Source organism: Pipistrellus hanaki (genome assembly GCF_964339955.1).
Source record: "Pipistrellus hanaki genome assembly, chromosome: 2".
Lineage (NCBI taxonomy): Eukaryota > Metazoa > Chordata > Mammalia > Chiroptera > Vespertilionidae > Pipistrellus > Pipistrellus hanaki.
Genome location: NC_140504.1, coordinates 159,636,652 through 159,660,722, shown reverse-complemented (window position 1 = coordinate 159,660,722; position 24,071 = coordinate 159,636,652). Strand labels below are relative to the sequence as shown.

The following is a 24,071-nucleotide window of genomic DNA, read 5'->3' as shown; positions in this document are numbered from 1 at the left end:
GTGTAGAAGCGGTGAGCACAGAACTTCATAAGCTCTGTTAACTGCTCTGTCTCCAGTGCTCATGAGAGTGCTTGGCACACAATATGGGCTTGATATATATTTGTTGGTTTTATTTGTGGAAAGATATGTTGACTAAATGATGATGGTGTGCTATTAAGAAATTTTAGTTGTGTTTTCATTTTCTGTGTTGCTAGATTTTTAATATTTTAATCAGCATATGACAAACATTTCTGAAATAATTTTAGATTTTTCAATGACATCTGAAGTGCCTTTTACTCTTTTGCCGTCATTAGTTTCTTGGGACATACAACCCTTATGTGGGGGGGAAATGGTTAGACTTAAAGAATTAGGAATTTTAGGGGAGATCTAGCTGGTATACTTTAATAGCTTGAAGATGAGATAAATGACACCGAGGATTACCGAGTTTTTAACAATGGATTCTCAATCCCAGATTTCCTGATTCTGAACCTGATGTTTTTTGGGGGTTATTAAGCAAATACCTTAAAGCTGTTCCTCTCCGGTGCTCACTCTCTCTCACTCTTGGTCTCTCATCTGTGAGTCCTTTCTTTAGAAGAATTGGGGAATAGTGAAGTGCCCCAGCAGAGCAGGACTGGGGGGTGCACTGCACTTGGAATGTTTGGGCCTGCTGCAAGGGGCAGCCTGCAGAAAACAGCAAGCTGGCGATCTGCCTCCCCTGCAAAAGTTATTTCTCTTATTACAACAGAGCTAATTAGTGGATTTTCTAATGTAGGAAAGTGTTGCCGTTAGTAAAAGTTTCCTCGGCGCCAGAAAGCAGATGGTGGCTGTGAGCAGTGCTTTCTTTTGCCAGGTTTTGTATATGCTTTCTAAACCTGCAAGAGATTTTGCTTTCCCAGATTTCAGACTTCAGATCTTTTTTTATTATTTTTATTTCTGAACAGAAATGGAAGCTTATGTTTAAATGTACCTCTTGTGGCCCGTTTGACACATCATAGTTACTTGAAAATGTTGAGTAACATTTGATGTTCTGCATGAACTTCTCCGAGAGCCTTGGGACATTTTTATGTTGTTCTAGACTTTCTCTCCTTACAGAAATCAAGAGCTTGTGTTTGGAGATTGGCACAATAGGGGGTTTTGGTAGGGTTATGAAAAGCAGCCTATAAGATTTTCTTGATGTGGAAATCTGTTTTATTTTGTCTTGTTTTGCTGCCAATTACTGTGTAAACACCAGCTTTTCTCAGTGAGGTTCCTAAGAGCCTGCCTCTATTCATTATGACATCAGTGTTTGTGTGCAGGTTTGAATATTCCTTTGCCTATCTACTACTGGTGAGATGTTACTCTCTTTCTGTTAATTTTAAATTCTCTTTTTGCCTAATCCTTTTTATGAAATTTCTTCCAAAAATGTTTAAATCCTCCCACATTGAAGTGTAAGCATGTTTGTACAATACCAACATGGCTGTATTAAAACAAAGTGCTTCCTGATTTTAAGGCCAATTGGGGAGAATATGTGACTATTCTCCCAATAGATGTGAGGCTTTTGTATGGTAAAGACTTATGACTTTGTTGACTAGCATTTTAGAAATCTTTTCCTTTCTGAAGAACTTCTATTTAGAGCAGAAAAGGAAATCTCTTATATAAAAGGCCCATGGCCTTTATGCTGTAACAGCGTCAGGACCAAAAGAACAGCGGCTCTGGTGGTGGGTGGGGCGAGAGCTACTAGCTGAGATGGACGACAGGGCGGCGAGCCGAGACAAGCAGAAGTGAGCTACTTGCACACGATTTAGTGCGAGCTGGGCCTCTAGTATTTAAGTAATTAGGCGAGTGGTTAAAGTATAAAATAAAAATGGAAATGAAACAAACTTAGTGATTTTTAAAAAAATTATTTGGGTAAACATAAAAAGAATTGTCCCAAAGTTACTAAAAGAAAAAGTATTTTGAAATGACTATTCTATTTTTGAAGGGGATAACCAGAATCAAAGGAAACGAAGGAAGGTCCTTCACCCCTTAGTTTGCATCATTCCCATGTTAGGTTCTTCTGCTACTGTTCCTTCCACCCCCTGTACTAACCTGGTAACACAGAGACACTCATGCAGGGCATTATTTCACTTTTAAACCCTGAATAAACTCTGATTTTTTTTTTTTAAATTGTAACTCTAACCATGTCTGTTGCAAATAAAATTTCCTATCGCAGCTGAAGAATTTCTATTTCTGACCTCTCGTTCAAATCATACCACTTGTTACTGTGTTCTTTTATTTCTCTTCTTACAATATCTTCTTTTTCTTTGTTTTTTTCCCACTGATAATCTGTATTTATCTTATTTCCTAGTAACCAAAACATAAAACAGAACAGAGTTTAGAAAGGACACTTAGAGATATATTAAAAAAGATGATTTAGTCACCAGGTCTCTTTGCTTTTTTTAAGATTATAAATCTTAAAAGGTGATGCTGAAATCACTCTGAATCACAGGTTAGGGCCCTGGCTCTGAATGCTGCAGGGGTTTAAACTTTGCTCCATGAAGCCCAGCAGGGAGAGGGTGCAGGTGATCTGTGAAAATGAAGACATGATTGGCAGGAGAAGCTGCTCACTCCCCAGCTTCTCTATAAGCTTTGGCTTGTCCATGGGCTTCCACCATTACCAAGAAATTGGAAAAACCTTGAAGTCTAGAGATTTGTCATTTTGGTTAAGATAAAATGAGCAGATAAGCAATATCCTATTTATAGAAATCTCTACCTCTCCATCTTGCTCTGATACACTTTAGAAAGGATTCTAACTTAGAAAAACTCCAATCTCCCCCCTTCCCCCCAGTGGAGATGAAGGCAAGTAGATACTCTTAAAAAAAACAAGTAATGCACATTTTTATAAATGGTGCAGAGTTGAATAAGTGGGATTCTTAGTCAACATTATGAGCTAATTTAGGACTGGATAATAGCTCACAGTGCCTTGCACATAGTAGGTGATCAATAAATGTTTGATGGACCGAACATCCTCCTGAGGATGATTAATTATTAGTAATCCCTAAATAATGAATCTGATTAATAATAATATTTGGAAAGAGAATTCTTGTAAAGTTCTAATCACTCAGACTGTTTGATGAAGAGAAGTTGTTGAAATACTACTTACTTAACTTAGGGACTAGCTCCAAAATATGGTTTTTTTTAATTAAAATAAATTCAAGTGACAAATAAGAAGCTTTTTTTTAAAAGCACATACTGCAGATAGTTCATTGTATTAATCCTATACGAACTATTACTAGGCATTGGATGGAAGACAATTTAATTTTAGGATTATTACTAAGCACATTACTCATTCATATTGAGTTACTGAAATGGAAAATACTATCTCCCCTCACAATATAACCACAGAAAAGAATGTAGATTTTATCCTAAAATGAAAAAAAAAGAAATGACAGCTGAAAGGAATTCTAGGTGAAGGTGAGAGCACACCAGCTCCACTGGCACCAAACCCGGGTGGAAATGGGTGTCCACTGTGGACGATTTCTCACAGCTTTTCTGACAAAAAGCTGCATAAAGTGAATTCATGTGTTTTAATAATCTAAGTTTTATTTATTTTTCATGTTATGTAGGATGTTAGCAGTTTTCTTATTTGTATCAACTCACATTTTTGAAATCTTATAATCAGTATAGGTTTTGGTTATAAAGTTCATTGACTAATCTTTTTAGCATGTTCAACTGCTCCCTGTTATAAAGATACACAGAACTTGATGGCTCCCAAGTGTGGTTCAAACATCCAAAGCTCTTGAGATTAGCACCATGTGAAGAAATTTTAAAATATTGTACTGCAATTAATTTTAAATAATTTAGCACTGCATATGTGAGGAAGAAATCCATGATAGAATCCAAATGGAAACTCCTAAAAATGAAATGATTCAGTACATTTAACCCATTTCATCTATCTTAAAGACATGGGAACAAAACATACATGACTATATCTACTTACATAAATCTTTAGTGAATTTCTAAAGAATCAGGTATCTTATGAGCTTTATTATGATAACTAGAGGCCCAGAGCATGAATTTGTGCACAGGTGGGGTCCCATGGGGTGGCCTGCAGAGATTGGGCCCCAGATCATGCCCCCAGGCTTACAGCTCCAACTGGCACCCCCAACCCCACAGCCCTGCCTGGCATGCCATGTCCTGGCGCCACCCCCTCACCTGCTCCACTGATCAATCGATTGGGGCTGGCCTTTCCCCAGCCCCCGGCCCAGCTCCCTCAGTGCCTGGGAGCAGGGCAGCGGCCCTGTCCTCCACTGCTGCCGCTGGTTGCCCTCTGTGGGGTGATTGGCGAGGCATTGGGGCCCCCGCTTGCACCCACCTTGGCCTGGCGCTGTCCACTCACCTGCTCCACCATCACGCTGCGGTCCCGCTCCCATCAGGGCCCAGCAGATTGGCAGCAGTTCCACTACTGCCCGGTGCCAGCACTGTGTCCCCGACACCCACCATGTTCTGTGCCACACCCTAGTGGTCAGCGCACATCATAGCGAGGGGTCAAACTTCTGGTTGAACAATTTGCATATTAGGCATTTATTATATAGGATATGGGGAGTCTGAGGACCATTTGATTGGCCAAATGAATGTTAACTTTCTATATTCATGCATATTTGTTACAGGTTTAGAAACCAAGTCATTAGGGCAAAGTTATTATCAATGTGGAAATTGGTAATATTTTAAAGTATATACAGTACACACACACACACACACACACACACACACACATATATATATATATATATATATATATATATACACACACACATATATATATGGAAATATATCTGAAGTAATTTTTAAAGTAGTATTATAAATTTTAGGATCTTGACTAAATTCTTTAAGGATACCTTATTCAGTATCTCCTAAACAAAAAGTTTTCTGGTGTTCTGGATGACATGATGCATCCAGATATAAAGATAAAACATTATTAATGGGATTCTGTGGCCAGGGTAGGCCAAGTCACTGAAGATAAATATTTGCAACTTTTAGTGGGCTATTTGCAGTCACTTATAAAGAAGAGACAGTCTTTGATATATAGTGGTTATTGCATTCATATTTTTTCTAGTTGCATTTATGATTAGCAGCACATAAAAAAAAATACCACTTCGTCCCTTTTGATGAAATGGGAGTCCCTGTTTTCAGTGCAGCCATAAAATGGACAACTGGATTGCTAATACTAAGTTTCAAATGAGAATTCTAGAGCTGGACAGAGCTTTTACAGTATACCTCAGCCCCTTCCTTCTGGTCCTGGATTGAGGCCCATAAAGCCATAGGGTCAGAAAATCCATCCAAGAACATCTGTTGACATCTCCCAATAGACCCTGTTTATTTCATGGTCTTAAAAGAGCTATTTTTCACTTGTGATTTCAATTCTATTTCAAAAGACATCTATTTGTACCTATGTGTTCCAGATACTGTGCTATCTGGCAATAAAAATAATGAGGTAGGAAATAAAAGTAAGTAGTCAATGTGATTCTTTAACCAGTTTATTATATACTTTAGAAAACCTGCTTCTAGGTATTGTATAGTTAGAGAATTATTGTTCCGGTAATTTAAAAGGCATTTTAAATTATGCCATTCAGTTCTCATAATCTTGGAAGTCAGGCATTTGGAGGATGAGCAAATTGAAGTTCAGAGAAGTTAAGGGGCTTGCCCAATTCCAGAGAGCTAAAATGGCCAAACAGGCTTTCTAATGCTAGGTCTTTTGCCTTTTTTATTGTACCACAGCTACTTTGTTAGAACCGTTATTTCTGTTAAAGGGAGGACACCAGGCCTGATAAGGAATAAAATTTCTCACTACCTGTGAAATTGTTTCTGAGAGAGAAAAAATCTGATTTTCAAAAACTATTTTGATATTTTGTACACCATTCCAAGTAACGCTAATTATATAGTAATAGCTTTTTATTTCACTTGGAAGAACTCTGCCTAAATCCTCTCTATCTTGCTAGAAAAGTTAATGTCACCCTTTCCCAGCAACAGTTAGCATCCAGGATACTGTGAATTCTGTTACAGACTACAGTTAGTGGTACTGGTTGTTGTTAATAGTAAAAGAATAAAAGCTATTACAGATATGCACAGTACCATGTTGCTGTATATTAATTTAATCAGGAGATAGGACTTAATCAAGAGGGGATGCCTCAGAATCTTGATTTTATTATCATTATCCTGATTGACGGAGGACATAGACCTTGCCTTTATTCATTTTGTATCTCCAGGTATACTGAGTGAATGGCACATACTGGATGCATTACTGAATTGCAATGTGTTGATGAATGGAATAGGCCCAAAGACAAAGAGATTAAAAGAAAGAAGTGCTGTTTCAAGGGAATATTCCAGTATCATTTCCCCCTTTGATTAGGAGTAGTGGTGTGAATGTTGCTAACACTGCAGAATCCCAGACTTGTCTAAATTCTCTAGTTATATCTCTCATAGTGGTGTAACTCATGAGTACACTGATAGTCCTGTTTTCTCAAACACTTTAGGAAAAAAAAGAAAGAAAGAAACCCCAAACTTCCTGATTTGTCCAACCACAGAATCTCCAACCTTCTCATTTAGGAGTCTGCATTTTTTAAGCAAATTGTTACTATGCCATTCTCATTTCTAATCTTCCATAGAATTATTTTCATTTTCTGGGTTTGGCTATTACAGGGTCCAGTTGGTCTTTGAGATTTTGGTCATTTAGTCAGTAGATTTAAATACCTTCTGCCATGTTTTTTCTCCTGATCCCCATTCATACCCCCCACAATCCTTAATTTCCTCCCCCCGCCCCTTTTCCTTTCCAAGCAGAAATATGTCACAATGAACCCTACCACCTTGTCATCCAAAATTCCATCCGAACCTTAGCTCTGAGGGTCTTCTTCTCTGGGCCTTAACCTTACTTTTAGACAGTTGTCATTATCTTTGTCTAAAGGTCATAGCTAAATTGAATAAAAGGAAAGCTGTGTTTTCCTGTCGATGCACAAAGGCAGTATTGACTTCCCTAATCCAGTTTACTGAGGGGTGAGAGAATTAAATTAGATATCTAAGCACAGAAATTGAGAGCCTTTGAAAACAAAGATAAGGAGACAAGACTGTATTTTCCCTTTTCCTGGGAGCTCTGGGCTCAAGATTTTGCAGGTGTGTCATCTGATCCATGGCTTGCATCGATCAAAACTGTGCCAATGCATATTTAATTAGCAAGGGGACCCTGGGTGCATTATAGCCATCATCCCTATATTGAATGGACTGTCAGACTTTCTGCACACTTCTCCACCCCCACCTTCCCCTCAACTGGAGTACCCTCCCTTGCCTCCTTGTTTGGGAAGCTTCATTTTGTTTGAGCAGCTAAAAAGTTTCTTTGTTTTTAGCTGCTGATGCGTACAGCGCCACTGAGGAGAATACAAACAAGTAGAGTCCTAAAGTGTTTATTTTGTCTAGGAAGACAAGCTAAACCAATTTGATTCCTTTGGTCAGATTTTCAAACCCAGTAGAAAACCAACAAGAAAAAAAAAAAAAGAAGAAGAAAAGAAATATATTGTTCAACTCTCCCCGTACAGACTTAAAAATAGTTAGTTATATTAAGATTAAAGGGGGGTGGGGGAGAGAGAGGATTACAGGATAACTAATAATAGAATTAAAAAATACTTATCTTATATTTTGATAAGTATTTTCTTTTAAAAACTCTCTGTTTTGGATCATCAGAGAGGGCACGTTAGACATTTTTTTATTTAGTCCAATTTGCATGGCAAAAATTCACCATACTGTCCTGAGTCTATCATACTATTAGGGAATCAAGTTATTTAAGACAGAAGGTGCGCAAAAAGTTAGAGCTGGATATGTTGGTTTGGTTTTTTTTGTGTGTGTGTGTTTTTTTTGTGGTTTTTTTTTTTTTTTTTTTTTTTTAAGTCTCAAAGGTTTCATGGAAGCTTCTATTGGTAAGAATTCTTAAAGTGACAGGAGGTTTGGAGTTTTGACTCAGACAGGTTATTTCATGGGATTGTGGTCACCATTCATTTTCACACAGGTTACAAAGCCTGAATACCCAGACAGAGTGTGGTCTGATAAACAGATGTAATGCACCAAGACTGCTTAGAATAAAGGCAACAGACTGTGAGCACATGTTTAGGACTCATTTAAACTCATCAGCATAGTGTAGCTCATAGTTCTCTGTCTCTATTCTACTTTTGAGGTAACTTCTTGCTGATAAAGTAACAGGGAAAAATTTCTTTTTCTGCTACAATTTGATGCAGAAACTCATGGGAAATTCATTTGCATACATCTTGTTACAAAGACTGACTACTTCCTGGCTTAGACAAAGTGTTGCCTGATAAACAGACTTAACACACAAATGTCTGTCTGGAATAAACAATGGCAAGCTGAGATTTACATTTCCATTATCAGAGATAATCTCTTTCCCAGTATATGGGAATTAAGAACCCTTTCTTTAAAACCAGGTCTGTAATGCTGATGGTCTGTCTATACCAAAATCACATCATGTGTGGATTGGTACTGATTTTCTTAAAGAAACAAACAAAAAGAAATAACAACAAAAAAAAAATGTGTAGATGAGAATATTTATGTTGCAGTGGTAAATGTACATTTTGGGGGGCACCTTACTGTTTCAATACCAGTTTTACTTGCATTTTTATACTGGATACTGCAAGAATCTCGTTAAGTTAGGCAAAATAGTCATTAGTGTCCCCACTTAACAGATGAAGAAACTAAGATCCAGAGCAGTTAAATTATAAAACTGAGGTTTCTTTTTTGGGATGCCATCTTTTTACCATTTCAGACTCCTTTTAATACTGACATATGAATGTAAAATGTTAATATTTAGAGTGCTAACTTAAATACTTAAATGGCGTGGTTACCCTCAACAGAGGGTATTTTATTATTTTAGTACATTTCTTTACAGATATCCAGTTACATGAAAATAATGTATGTAGACTAAAACTTAATTATGCATTATTTTCATTTGACATTTGTTTTTATAGCATGGAAGCAGACAGGGAAAATTTCTACTTTCTGTTGTATAGATGACTATATGAATATTTTTCAAGTATATATTCTGTTTAAGAACTTAACTGTTATAATTAATTTTATTAATGGGGAAAAAGAGTTGACCATAAAAGGGAAATTACCACAATTCTGATGTATGCAATAATGTTATAGTAACAGCTTTTAATATATATATATATATATATATATATATATATATATATATATATATATATATATTTGATTTCAGAGAGTAAGGAAGAGGGCTAGAGAGAGCGAAACATTGGTTGGCTGCCTCCTGAACACCCCTACACTGGGGATTGAGCCTATAACCCAGACCTGGGAATTGAACAGTGATCCCCTGGTTCCTAGGTCAAACCTCAACCACTGAGCCACACCAGCCGGGCTATAGTACTAATAGCTTTTTAAGCAGGTCTTTGTTTATACATGAATGGGAAGGAGACCAGATTCAATAGCTTGAATTCTGAATTGATCAACAGGTCGCTATCACAAGTCAAAATAGCCTCTATTATGGGAAAAACAAAACTCAAATGGCTACCTAAGCACTAGTTTATTTTAGTCATAGAAAATGTGAGGAATTATAAATGTAGTCAGAATATCTCATACTTGTATATCTTTAGTAATCACCTATTCTTCCCATTGAATTCATTTATAACTACAGAGAAAAAGCTGATTATTATTTGAAATCAGCCTCATAGGAAGGCTGAAGGTTTAAAGATTGAGTCATTTTATCATTACTTTGAGATGACTGAATTTGTATTTTTAAAGCTTAGAAATGATTTCCCCTCACTGTCATAACACAACAATAGTTACGCCATTTTTTCTCTCAATGTGTTTAAACTGTGTATCATACCGCAACCTCCTTGCGCACATAGTAGAAAAATAACACATTTATGAGTAGGTGATAAGACAGTTGAATCATTCTTCAACCTAAACCATCTCGTCATCATACACAACCCTGACTAAACAGATGGGCCTTGAATGTCAGCAATAATGCCAAAAAAAATATCATTCCTGCAATTTTAATATTTCACAAATTCTTCTTCAGAAAGGATTTTTTAAAAGTTTTAAGGAGGAAAGCGGTAGCTGCCTACATTATATAATGCTCTTCAGTACGCCCTGAAAATGTGATACACAGGAGTGGCTTAGGGGTGGATCTCCCTCCTGAGCAGCTGGCCGCCCCTGGGGTGGTCTGATGGAGCCCTTCCAAGTCTCTGCTGCATGAACACAGGCTTCCTGCTCCCTCTGAATCCTGATTAGAGGAGAGCAGGCCCAGTGTGTGCAGATGAGCCTGGTCCTTTTGGAACTAGAGCCTTTCCCAAACGCCTCGTCTCCCTTCAGTGAAGAAGGACTTGCTCTCTATATTTTGATTTCTACAGTTATCATGCACACACACGCAACACACACATACACATACACACACACCTGCAAACACTCCATTCTAGCTAACTGGGAAAGTTGTATCTTAAATAGATTAAAAATAAGACTTCCAATTTAAAGAACAGTGGAGTGTTTCCACTTAAAAGCTAAGGAAACTTTCATAGTATAACTCACCTTACAGTTTACCTGTATGTTTTTTTCATTAAGCGGGCTATAGTTGTACCCATTAATTGACATAAAATTTAATTTTGGTTATTTTATCTATTCTCTGGAAATGCTAATAATAATTGAATAATTTTCATGGTCCAGATTTAAGGATGGTATTACTTATTTCTGTTAGTTCTTTGTTATGACCATGATGGATAATGTTGTATTTAGCTGATGCCATTGTATTCATCAGTGTTTACACATAAGCTACACATTAGTTATACACATGTGCACCTGTACACTTACATCCTACATTCTCAAATAAAGATTTTTAAATTTTTTTTCCTCACACTTCAGTCTTTAAGGTTATGGTGATACTGGAAAAAATAAACAACATTCTTAAATATTTTAAAGTACTATAATACTTCTTTGATAACTGTAGCTATGAGACGAATGAGCAAAATGTAATCTTCATAGTCATTTGATTATCTAGATTTCCTTATTATAATAAATAAGCTATGATATTGGATGATCAAAATAGAGTAATTCTAAACCTTACACTACCAATCAGAAATATAATTATTTTCCATCATAACATTGTGGATGTGGAAAAATGAGTATCAGTATTCTCTGACCTGACTCTTCTGCAGAGGGATCATCTCCTCAAATCCAAGAATCAAAAGCTTACCTAAATGCTAAACATCTCTAAAGGCTACAATTCTAGAGTAACTGTTTGTTATATTCAAAGTATAATCACCCTTCTTACTTTCTTTTACCCCAGGAATGCTCTTAAATCTTAATTTATTTGCAGGAAAGTATTCATTCCTGACTTTGCCTTTTCTTTCTCACACTATAAACAACTCCAGCTCTTTTCCGTGGCATTTTCACATTATTTCTTCCACTTGACTGACTCGTTTTTGTTTCTGGGTACCTCCTGGTTTCTTTATACTGCCTTTTAATTTGGGAGATTTAAAACTGGACACAAAATTCTAATGAAGGGTTTTCAAATTTCATCTTTAGCCAAATCATTATACTTCTGGGAGGTTGAAACTAAGGCTAAGTCATTTTTTTTGGTGGAACCAGAATTTGTACTTTGATGGTGTATAAGATTTGTGCTGATAGCATGTTGACTGAATAGGAATTACCCTGGTTTGTTTGAGTGTAGGAAGGCTTCTTCATCACAGCTTGTCTGTTCTTCCTTTATCAGCTTTTCACACAACAGTCAGCAGCATTCTGAGGTGCTCTTTGGGTGTCAGAATATAGCAGCTTTCTCTTTGTATATTTTGAATGCACGAAATATTCCTCTGTCGTCCATCATTTAAGCCTGTACATAGTTCCAGGGACCTCCTAATGTGTCACACACCACCCTGAGCTCCTGCTGTTCTGATCTGAGGAGCCTCTCACGGTGTGTTGACCAGGACATCATAGGAGACGATCATCTAAACACTGTGCAAGGTCCCCCACACCCACCGGAACCAGAGGGATGTGCCTCTCTCACCCCTGCCAGGCCCCACGAAAGGGGGGACATCTAGTAGAAATAAAGACATTTTCTCCCTCCTTTATCATGTTAGGCGTCCCTGTCCTCTTTTAGGTTTTAGGTTGTGAACTTAGTATATTTTTCAGTTACTGGCATAGTTCAGTGTTAGAAAGCTGAACAAGTGAAATTTATCTTCTTACTTCAACTGTCATTGAATCCTTGGCTGGGCCAGGTACCCTTAGAAGGTACTAAGGATAACACAAGCGTTTTGGTTTTTTTTCCACAAAGCTCAAATCCTCATAGGAGATCATTTAAAATCACCTTAGTACCTAAATACAGCTTAACATATGTCACACCATAAGAGATACATACACATTTAAGGACTGGAGAGGAGGAAGTTTAATTCTAGGCCAAAATTTAGCAACATTCCCTCCTTGCTCCATTCCTAAAGAGTATAAAACACATGGAAATGGAGCCTGCATTTTTTTGTCTGATTCGTTTTAGCACCTTGACATGTTTTTGTCATTCTTTATTTTCCCAAAAGGAGTATTTTCTGAGGGGAGTAGAATTGGAGTTGGGGGAACTGCATATGTGCTTAAGGAGCAAATGCAGTGCGAGGTTTCTGTTCTTGCATCGCACAAGTTTATGGAAGCAGAGGCTAATATGTAGGCATTAGGATTTATTTTATTCCTTTCCCCAGTGATTATGTTGATAGTGAAATATCTTTGTCTGAGTACTTCAGCGATATAGCTGTAGGCGCCATAAATGCATAGATAGATGGCCACCAGTTCAATTAAGAGGTCCCAACACAGCCTCCTATATGCAAACCCAGTCTATTTTAGGTTTAAATTTCTGCTCATAAATTTTTTAAAAACCAAAAGAAATATTGCTTTTCAAGGTTGTGTTGAAGTCTAAGGTTTCTTTAACAAAAAGCAAATCCCTAGATGGGGAAAAAATTGATAACCCTAATGTACTTCCTCACAATAGCATTTCCAACTCCATCATTTAAACATACTTTAAATAATATTCTCCTTATTATAATATACAAATCATCTAATTTTCAACCAGGTGATTAGAGAAAGTCATTGCCAGTTGTAACATCTAAGATATGGAATCCAATTCTGTGCAGTCAGGTTTGTTTTTGGGTGGGCCTCTAATTATTTCAGGTGGAAGGAATCAACTAATCACAGGATAATTGTCCGAAAAAGTAAGACATAACGTTATCTTGGCTGCTGATAGGCCGCTACTAAGTGTAAAAAAGAAAAGGGTAAATTAATTGTTAACCTTAATGATAGTGTTTTAATGCAAATGCTCAAGAAAGAGATCTTTCATTTGTATCAATTATGTATGGGTTGGAATTAATTTGTAATTCTGGTCATCTGGTTGGCTCCATAACAGCATTGGTGACCTTTTGCAATAGCAGAGAAAGTGTCCATGTGTGCTCAGCATAGAATAGCGCCAGAATAGCACCAGGACTCGGTAATTTTGTTCCTCAGTTCAGAGAGGAATGGTTTTAAACGGTCCGTGGTAGGAAATAATTATTGAAGTTTTAAAATCATTTACATTTTCTTATAGATCTTTGACTTTGCCTCCCCTTTTCCAGGATGGTGTGTTTTACTATGCAGTCCTCTATGGATAACAGCATTTCCAGCTTTTGAATAAAACTGGAGAAATTAAATTCCGTCCCCAGTTTGGCAAAGTGCCTTCTCCAGTGTTTGTATCTGAGCTTTCACAGGAGCACTGCCGCCCCTTTCAGACCAACTCTCAGCAGTCTCCTGCCTTTCAGTCCTTCGCTATTTCTTTGCTTCTTTTTTGGTCCCTTGGAATTTTAAACTTTCTTTGAACTTATCTTTTGTTGCTGTTCATGTTTTCTGTAATCTTGTTGTATTTTTCTAAAGAAACAGTGGCAAATCAAATGTAAAGGCAAAGTAAAAAAAAGTCCACGTGAGATTATTTTTTAAAAATTGGATCTCTCATTACGCTTTTTGCCTTAAAATTAATAGATTAATTGGCTATTGTATGTTGAAATTAATTGAGATAGACAATTTTTTTTGTTTGTTTATGAAGAACTAATTGCGAAGATATTACACCTAGAAGAACACTGTTTGAGCTATCATATAGAAAGTTAGGTTTGCTAGTATTACTCCAAAGGAAATGTTCTATTTCACAAGATTTTATGTTTCTATTTTGGGATATGATTAGGAAGGATTTTAACTTTTCCTAAAACAAAAAATATATTTTATTTTATTTATATTTTGGATATTAATGGCTTAAAAATTTCCAGGACAAAAATAAAAAGGTATTTCTTTCTTCTAAAACATGTTGACTGTCTTCTCAGAATATCTCATTTATATTTTTTAATGACAAAATTACAGTATCCTATCTTAGAAAAGAATGAAGACAGCTACACCATATTTTTAAATTGTTTGCTATAAAATATTCATTTATAAAGTTAAAATTTAATTATGAATAAACATTAATTTGCACTTCAATTTTTAGTGCAGGCTTTGTATTTCATTTCATGGTTCATTCTCAAGGATTTCTCTAAAGTTTCCTGACCTATCGTACTTTTTTTTGTTTTTTAACTTCACTAAGGCGATTGTCTTTATAAGATGATAAAAGCTATCACTTTGCCAGACTTAACTAAAAATTCACATTCCACAACTTCTGTTAATTGAACCATTGAATCAATGTAGAATTTTTGCTATGATCACCAGGTTAAGATCATCTGAAAATTTTTAAATAGACATTTTATTTATAGTATGTCCCTATAATTAAAATCTTCATTTGCTTAAAAGCAGGAAGACTTCCTAAGTTATAAATTAGCAGTTCTCAACCCAGGGTCACTAGTCCTGATACTTCTTTTTACACTATCTCCAAGAAAGAGAATAGTACTGCCCTAACCCTGTTGAAATAGAGGCAATATTTCCAATTTATTCAGTTATGGGTCATGATCTTTGGATCTTGCATTGAACTTCTTGCTGAAATGTGGTCAAATTTCAGACAGTTAAGTCTAATCCTATAAAGTCAAGGTAAAGTTTGGATTCAGGCTTTTCACAGATAATATATGTTTTTTTAGAAAAAATAATTTTATCTTTAGATAATGTTTTATACCATTTTAAGTCTCAAAAAATGTTTTACAAAAAAATTTTCCCCTTGACATTTTTTGCCCATTTTTTTCCACCTAGCTAGTTATTTCAATTCTGTAAAATTCTTTTGATCTAACTTAACTTTAATCTAATTTTAAAATCATTTTATTTTACATGATCCCATTTATAAGTTAAATTACTTGAATTAATTTTTTTTTAGGTTGAAATGATTGTGTGTGTGTGTGTGTGTGTGTGTGTGTGTGTGTTTTGATGGAATTCGATAAAGTTGTGCAAGAACCTGTCTTTGCTAACAAGCCCTGTTAGGATTGCCCAAATGCATCAGTACAAGAGAAAAATAATACTCCTAAAGTGAGGGAAATGTACCTTAAAGAAAGCTGCTGATTTATCCTGTTAGTTCAAGGAAATGTGCTAGAATATTAGGATGCTGGTATTTAATGGTGTTAGTCTGCATAGTCTGTTGCTGTAATACAGAGCTAAATATCAACAGAACTTGTTACTGTTATTTGGGCTGATTTTATATACCAGCTTCAAAACATGTTTTGACACTTTATTATGTTCTGAATCAAGCTTCAGATGTGTGTAATGAAGGATGAAGTCTTTATCAGACTCTAGTGTATAAATAATAGAGAAGAGCAGTTTGAAAAGGGTCTATCTGTGAGAGAATGGTCTTTCTGAAGAGTTTCAAGTTATGATCTGGCAAAAGCAAACGCACTGGAGGTGTAAACAAAACTGAGGTCCTCTCTAAGGGTACAGGCTGCTGTTGCTGCTCCCCACTTCCCTTTCTTTTCTTATTTTTTATTTTTTGTTCATCATGTTATTTCTGTAACATTCTCACTCCTGGTTTATATGTTGAACCTTTTGAGAAAGTCTGACACCTCTGATCCACTTTCCCTCACAGACCCTATAATTGTTGGCTGTATTTTTATGTTTTTCAGATTCAAGTCAATCTGAAAGTCCCAGCCAGCCAAGTGATGCTGACATTAAGGACCAGCCAGAAAATGGTAAGTTTAGCTTTGAGAGTCTCCAGTAGCCAGCAGCTAATCAAGTACAAGGATTTCGGAGTCTGCCCTATGGGTGGCCCACAGTAGGAACAATGGAAAGACTCAAGGAGTACTCTGGACCACTCTCGCAGCCACCCACCACCTCCATCCTCACACAGTATTGGGTACACGTGGAACCTTAGTTCCCAATGAAGCTGATGACTAGAGAGGTGGAGTTGACTTACCAAATTAGAATCTTTTACAGCATAAGTGAGGAATCATGATTGTTTCATTTCATTTTCCGTCCTTGAAAAGTAGCATATGACCTGAGATTCTTCATTATTAATTTAAGACAAGTATTTTTGAGGCCTTTTAAGAGTTCAACACTTTGCTCATGGCTTTAAGAAACTGATCTCTGTCTTTGTAGGGTTTTTGCTTTAAATCGTCTAAAATAAAACAATAAGGGTACATGAGAGTATTAAATTCCTCAGTTGCATAACTATGTAAACTCTCTGGTACAGAAATTTGAATAAATCCTTTGTATACAAATACAATAGTGTCCATTAAAATACAGAGTTTGAGGTATGTACTCCAAGTTCAGAAAATATTATAAAAGGTTTGAATTTTTAATTGAATAAAATAATCAGTTTCAATAAAAACCAATAAGTGAACCAGAAGTACTTATCATATGATAAACATTATACTATGTACTTTCACAGATATCATCTGATAGAGTTCCAAAATGCTCGCCTTGGTCGTTGAACTGAAGGCTCTAATGGGAGTACTTTACCTTAAAGGGCCTGTGAGGGGAGTATAGTTTTGTGGTTAAAAACCCAGGTTGAGGTGTCAGACCTACATTAAAGGTCTACCTCTTCTGTCCCTTACCTTTGTAATACTGAATAGGTTATTTAACTCTCAGGATACAGATTTCTTCTTCTTCTTTAAAACAGTATGGTAACAATATTACCTACCTGTTGAAGAATTAAGTAAGATCATATGTACATATTCATATAGTTTTTACTTTAAAAATTGTTGGCTGTTGTTTAGTATAGAACATATTATTTTCTAGTCAGTATAATCCAACAATTTTTTTTTCATCTTTGCAAAATGAGCTCATTTCTTGAGTCTCTCTTCCTTTTGTTGTTCTATACATGTTTCCAATTTGGATTTCCATCTGATCTGTTGGAATAGATAGGTAAACTGAATTATTGTAGGAGGGAAAATTGAGCTTACCACATTAGATATCCTATTGATAATTTTTCAGGGTTTGTTTAATTTCCCAACCATGGGAAATTCTTTGTAACATTTCTGGGCTCTAATATTACATATGGACTGTCTAGTGATTCCTCTTCTTTTCCTGGTATATTGGTGGAATTTTCTGTCAAAGTTGTCTTTTCAAAGCAGGCATTAAAGAGAGAGAGACTGCTGAAGGCTTATTTATAGAGGCAAAAACAACTGCATCTTATTTTTTGTTAATATTTATAAGTTATTAATAGATTAGTTTCATTCTTTATATCCTACTTTACTTATTAGTGATGTCTTAAAATTTTTCCCCATATATTATATTTATCTATAATCTGCCTGAAGTTGTGTACAGAAATAATTTTTTATTTTTATTTTTAAAATGTTATGTGCTGTAGGGATATGTGGTTCACTTACTTAGGTTGGACGGGCCCCTCCTGCAGGCCTGTGATTCATCTGTCTTCATAAAATGGCCGACAAGCTGTTCACATGCAAATATAAATTGAGAGCATGAGAGGCCTGGCATGCTTTTCTGGATCTGCCTGCAATACCGATATTGTGCGCTTCCCATTCCAAAAAGCAACCAGGACTGAGCCTGGATTTTTCGGCCAAAGGCACAGCGATACTAGCCAAGTTCACTTTTAACCCCAGATTACTTAGTGCTACCACAAGGATTCACAGTTCCATTCTGGGGGACTATATGAGTTCAAAGAAAGAAAGTATTAATATCTTGGAGAGGAAGTTATAAATTCCCATGTTTCCAATTTCTATTTATTTCAAGAAAGAGAAATATAAGTTCCTTTGAGACAACTCTAACTGAAGCTGAGACCAGGGAAACATCAGCCTATTCAGTTTCCTTTATCTGTCTTTTGTCAATCTCAGATGAAGTTATTGGAGGAGAATGATTTTATCTCTTCCCTAAAGACATAATCCCCAAAGGAAAATAATTTGAAGATTTCAGGACTAGGTATTTATATGCATTAGATAACTTCCTGGGACTGCTTTGATCCAGTGTTCTTTCATTTTCCATAACCTCAGGCTATAGAATATGAGCTCATGAAAAGTTTTTGTTTGTTTGTTTATTTCATTTTTGTTTTTAAAGAGGGGACTGTCATAAATATGTCAACAAAACTAAGAATTTTTGGAATCCTGGTGGATGAAGAAGTGACAGACTCTGGTCTTCAAATAAAGTGGGAACTCATTACTCCTTCTTTATGTATAGAAGCAAGGGGAAATAATCTTCTTTTATCCTAGCTCTTGAGGAGAAAGGTAATGGGAAACGAATGGTATTTTCCTAGTAAACCACGGAGAATGAATAGACAAATGGTAACATGCTGTTTCATCCAAAACCATAAACTAGGCTATGTAACTTTACCTAAAGTGGATGCAGCTGTTTCTTCCCTGTCCAACTAGTCTGGTTTTTTCTTTCTCTGGAATTTTTGCTTTCTTTTTTTGTACTCCCTTAAGACTCAACTGTAAAAGAAAACAAATCTTTGTCCAATTAGAGTATTAGATGGGAATTTTAAGGAATTATCTGAAGCCCAAAGATAAAAATATCGGAATCTCCAAAATTCCAAATTGGTCTAATAATTGAAACTCTACCTGCAGAGTCAAACAGACCTGAGTTCAAAGGAAATAGTGCCTGGATGACTTTGAATAAGCTATGACCCCAATCTAAGTTTTCTTATATTAGTAAAACAGGAATACTAAAAGAGCCTACTTCATGAGTATTAAAATGAGAATATACATATGAAACAGCATAATGCCTGGTTCATAGTAAAGACTCAAAGGTAACCATTGCTACTATCCACTTAAAGCTTGTCGTATGTGTAATGAATACACATACTTGAGAGGTCAAAAGCTGGGAGCCTGAGATTGAAAGGAGGATAGTGTGAGAAATAAACCAAGACTTAGAGACAGCTTCTGTACTAGTAGATACTCTGTTCTGAAATGTCAGCCATAAATCTCCTTAAGTCTGTCCATAATCCTCACAGTGCCATATCTATTTCACTGGTCAGTTCTAGTCTTCACATTCTGTTCTGTCTTCACCTCCCAGGAGTTGAGAACTACCATGGCAATTCAGAGTTGATAGAAACTTCAGAATTAGCCCTCAAGAAAAGGTGGTTCTGAAAACAAGGGGTTCCTCCTTGATGTCTTCAATTTTAGCCAAGGCTTTGCTCAGCTTAAAGCAAATAGAATGTGGCTCATTAAAAACTACAAGCTGATTAAGGGTAGGATTCATGATAAATTCCTTTTCAAAACATCTTGCATAAAACATAGCTCGTGCCTTGAACTTAGTAGGTACCTGATACTTATTTACTTAATGAATGAAGTTAATTAATAGAGGAATATGTCATTATCTCCAAATATTTTTTGAGTCTGTGCTCACTTTGATTTATAAGAGGTTTTAAAGGGGGGAAAATACCAATAAAATCCTGGAGAAGATGAAAATCTAATTTGGGTGTCGGGGAAAGCTGTATGCAGACACAGGGACATAGATAGACAGAAATGATTTAACGGTGCTAGGGAGCCAAGGTTAGGGACTAGGTAATGAAGGACTTAGTATATCGAGTTGTGCCTCAGCTTCTACCCCACCCCAATGAGCAGGTGTGATCAAATGCAGTTGACCTTGAGCAATATAGGTTGGAACTGCGTGAGCCCACTTATGTGTGGATTTTTCCACCAATAAGTACATATATTGGTTTTGATCAGTGGTTGATAGTGTGCAGGTATGTAGGGCTGCCTGTAAGCAAGGCTCATTAGTCAACAGAGCCAAATATCAACAGTACAACGATTGAAATTTCTTTTGAGAGCCAAATTTTTTAGACTTAAACTTCTACTAATACCACTTCTTCAAAATAGACTCGCCCAGGCTGTGGTATTTTGTGGAAGAGCCACACTCAAGGGGCCAAAGAGCCACATGTGGCTTGCGAGCCGCAGTTTGCCGACCACGGCTCTATGCCATTTTATATTGGGGTTGTGAGCATCTGTAGATTTTGGTATCCACAGAGATCCTGAAACCAATCCCCCTCTGATACTGAGGGGCATCTAAGTTTTGGGGGAATTAAAAGTTATATGAGGAATTTTGATTGCACATGGAGTTGGCATCCCTAACCTCCAAGTTATTCAGAGGTTGCTTGTATATGAAATACCATCATGATATTTTATGCTACATTACCATAGGGAATGTAATCCTGACAAAGTTCTCAGCTCTGAATGGTATCATTTATTTAATCCTTTTGCTTATTGCTAAAACTCCCTTTCTGGCTTTTCAAGAACTCCTGAAGGTTTTAAGTTTTGTTAGACTTCAACTTGCAACACCTACTCAAACCACCTTGGAGAATTCTCATGATGTGCTTTGGTTACTGTTAAAAGTATTTATGAGACAGAACATTTGAAGTCTGTGCTGGATATTTGCAGGGCCTGTGAAAGTCCTTCAAAGCTTGCAATCTGTGGTGCATCAGGTCAGTCATTAATGAAGGAACAGCTCATGCAATAGCCCCTACTTAATTCAAGGCACGCTTCTGCAGGGCAACACTGAATCAATGTCCGAGGGAATAGCATATTCCAACATTGACACTCCAAAAGCATGTTTCCCACTGGGACTCACTGTGAAAGCAGCCTTAACCAAAAATAAACAAATAAAGAAAAAATAAAGAAAAAACCTTGCCAGAGAAAGAAAAGCTGGGTTCACGTGGGGTTTTGTTTTTCTTTTTTCTATTTACTAACTCTCATCACCTGGACATCTTACTACTAATAACACAATCTAAATGGTTTTTAAAATATGATATTTATAACAGGAAGTCAGATTTGGTATTTAGGTTATTGTTTTTAAGTTTTCCTCATTTAATCGGTAGTTGCACATATGTTAGTGGCATAAACCATTTGCAATCAGTGGAAGGCCATTAATCATGATGCTTGCCCCAGATTTTGAAAATTTCCAGCTCTACCTGCCAATTTGAAAATCACCCTGGAGTATTAGTTGAATCTAGATTTTATGTTCACCATCTTCATTTGTGTCATTCCTATCTTACATTATTAAAATAGGTATCATAGCTAAATGTTGCTAGTTGAACAAGGACTGTTCTTTAATCACAGCTGTTAGTATCTCCTTAGTTATCATTTGACTCATTTCTGTATTTTGAGTATTTAAATATTTATGAAATAACTTCCAGGCTACTGACTTTCTGATTTAAAATTTATATGTAGGATTCACTTTGTAATTTGGGGGTGAGATAAAAGCACTATAAATGTCTGTTTCTCTTTTGGATAAACATTCTTTTATATGAAAATATTCTCTTTAAAAATTGCAGGCCTTCTTTCACTTTAACTTTTTTTCACTACCTCCTCAAATCTGGGTGTCCCAGATTAGGGTGGGGGTTCTCCTGGGGCATGGGATGGCCTGGACGAGGGGCCTGTGGTAGTTTGCAGGTCAGCTATGCCCCCCCACCCCTGGCGACCCACGCGGAGGCCCTGGTAACTGGGACTTATTTATCATCTATAATTGAAACTTTGTAGCCTTGAGCAGAGCCAAGCCTCCTGCTTGCTCCATGGCCACAGCCATTTTTGTTGGGATTTATTTATCTTCTAGAATTGAAACTTTGTAGTAGAGGCCAAGGCAGGCCAGGGCTGTGGGAGCTTGGCTTACTCCATCACCGGGGACAACCCAAACCTCCTGCTCTCTCCAGCTGCATGGCTGCTGCCATTTTTGTTGGGATTTCTTTATCTTCTATAATGGAAACATTGTAGCTTTGAGTGGAGGCCTGGGCAAACCAAGGTGTGCAGAAAGCTTGGCTTTCTCCATTGCTGGGGAAACCCAAGCTTCTTGCTTGCCCTGTGGCCACAGCCATCTTGGTTGGGTTAATTTGCATACTTGCTCCTGATTGGCTGGTGGGCATGGTTTTTTGGTGTAGCAGAGTGATGGTTAATTTTCATATTAATATTTTATTAGGATAGTGGAAAGGCAAAGTAAAATTCATAATTTAAAACTCTTAAGAATTATCTCTTACTACTGGGTGGACTGCTTGTTATAGGAACTGTTTTGATTAATGTGCCCTTTTAGTTGATCATTTTTAGGAATTTTGCAGGCAATGCAGCCTTACAGTTGCATCTTATTGAGAAAGTAGGAGCATTCTTGCACCATTGACTTGTAAATACAATTTATCAATATTTCATGATTTGCATGACTTTCTTTTATAATTACCTAGCAACAGTTACTCTCTGCAGTGTTCTTTTAAAAATCCCTGCAGGGATAGACACAGTAGCGTGACCACCAAAATAGCAGCTGTAACAGTAAGGATCAATATTGTAAAATATGAAGGTCCCAACTCAAGGAGACATTAAAATCTGAATGCTTTCTGGTTTCCAGATCTGTATTCTGACTAATGAATTTTTAGCAAAGTAATGAAGCTAGGCTCTCTTCCTTAAGAAACGAGGAAACTAGAGTTTGGTTTTATCTAAAATGTCAGTCTGAGACCAGGTGAATTGTGCTTTCTTAAATATTGTTAGCAGATGTGATCCGTTGTTTGGAGAGGCTCTTTAAGAATGCCTCCAAGACAAAGGAAATTCTTAGATCTTGCTTATGAAAAATGAGGTACCAGGTGAGGCTGGGGGCTTCCCCCACTTGCATCCCGCAGAGCAGAGTGTGCCGAGCTTGCACAGAACCCAGTGTAGGTAAGGAGCCTTTTTCAACTGAAAAATAGGGAGGCAGTTCATAGTCATTTTAAAGTAGTTTTACCTCACACATTATGGATATTTTATTATCTACTTACAGAGGATAACTAGCTGAATAGACTTTAAGTGGTTGGCTAGTAGCCAAAGTTGGGAAAGCTTTAGATTCTGTTCCCCTGATTTCAAAATTCTGAAATGAACTGGCTGGGTGGTCTATTTCAGATATCCTCCCTAGCATCTGCCCTCCTCCAGCCTCACCCCCATAAAAACCACACATCCACACCCACACCTCTAACCCCTCACACACAAATAGTTATAGAGGAAAGAAGAAAAAAGGAGTTTCTTTCTGGTCCTAAAATTTATCTGTACCCATGACTCTTATCCCAGGAGTGATAGCCATTTGAGTGTTCATTGGATGTAACATTGCAAATAGAATAGCATTTTTACGTGTTTACTTATAATTTATTTGGGACTGCAGATTTATCCATAGATCTCTATTCTAAAAATACAAAATAATACAATTCATGCAGTATTTGAATTGGGCTTTGAAAGAGATGAGATGAGGAGCTGTCACAAATTACAGTACGGTAGAAGGTGTACCTGGTGTGGGACTGCAGCTCCACCTGCTATGACTCTGCTTGTCCTGTGATCTAAGTCTGCACTAACTCTGATGGGACCATTTGACAGAGACATCCTTAGAAGGACTCCCATGTATTCCAGTGGTCACTTTCACAGCCCTCTCCTTCAATTAAAAATCAGCATGGTAAGAATTCCTTTTTTTTTTTTTTTTTTTTTTACCATAGCATAGTATTCATTGTATAGATGTACCACAGTTTTCTAATCCACTCATCTGCTGATGGGCACTTAGGCTGTTTCCAAATCTTAGCTATTGTAAATTGTACTGCTATGAACATAGGGGTACATATATCCTTTCTGATTGGTGTTTCTGTTTTCTTAGGATATATTCCTAGAAGTGGGATTACTGTGTTAAGTGGCAGTTCCATTTTTAATTTTTTGAGGAAATGTCATACTGTTTTCCACAGTAGCTGCACCAGTTTGCATTCCCACCAGCAGTGCAAG

General features: G+C 36.7%; 1 protein-coding gene and 1 long non-coding RNA gene across 9 annotated transcripts in view; one reads left to right on the top strand and one right to left on the bottom strand.

Annotated features, from left to right (window-relative positions):
* LOC311618492 overlaps window positions 1-24,071 on the bottom strand; it is a 700,613-nt gene that overhangs the window by 57,325 nt on the left and 619,217 nt on the right. The gene's annotated exons all lie outside the window — the stretch shown is intronic.
* NFIA (nuclear factor I A) overlaps window positions 1-24,071 on the top strand; it is a gene marked incomplete at its 3' end in the record, with an annotated part of 370,602 nt that overhangs the window by 180,268 nt on the left and 166,263 nt on the right. For all 8 annotated transcript variants that reach the window (XM_084876090.1, XM_084876087.1, XM_084876084.1 and 5 more), the window contains one exon: window positions 16,035-16,100. In XM_084876090.1, coding sequence (XP_084732216.1) covers window positions 16,035-16,100 — 66 coding nt within the window. The remainder of the gene's footprint in view (window positions 1-16,034; window positions 16,101-24,071) is intronic.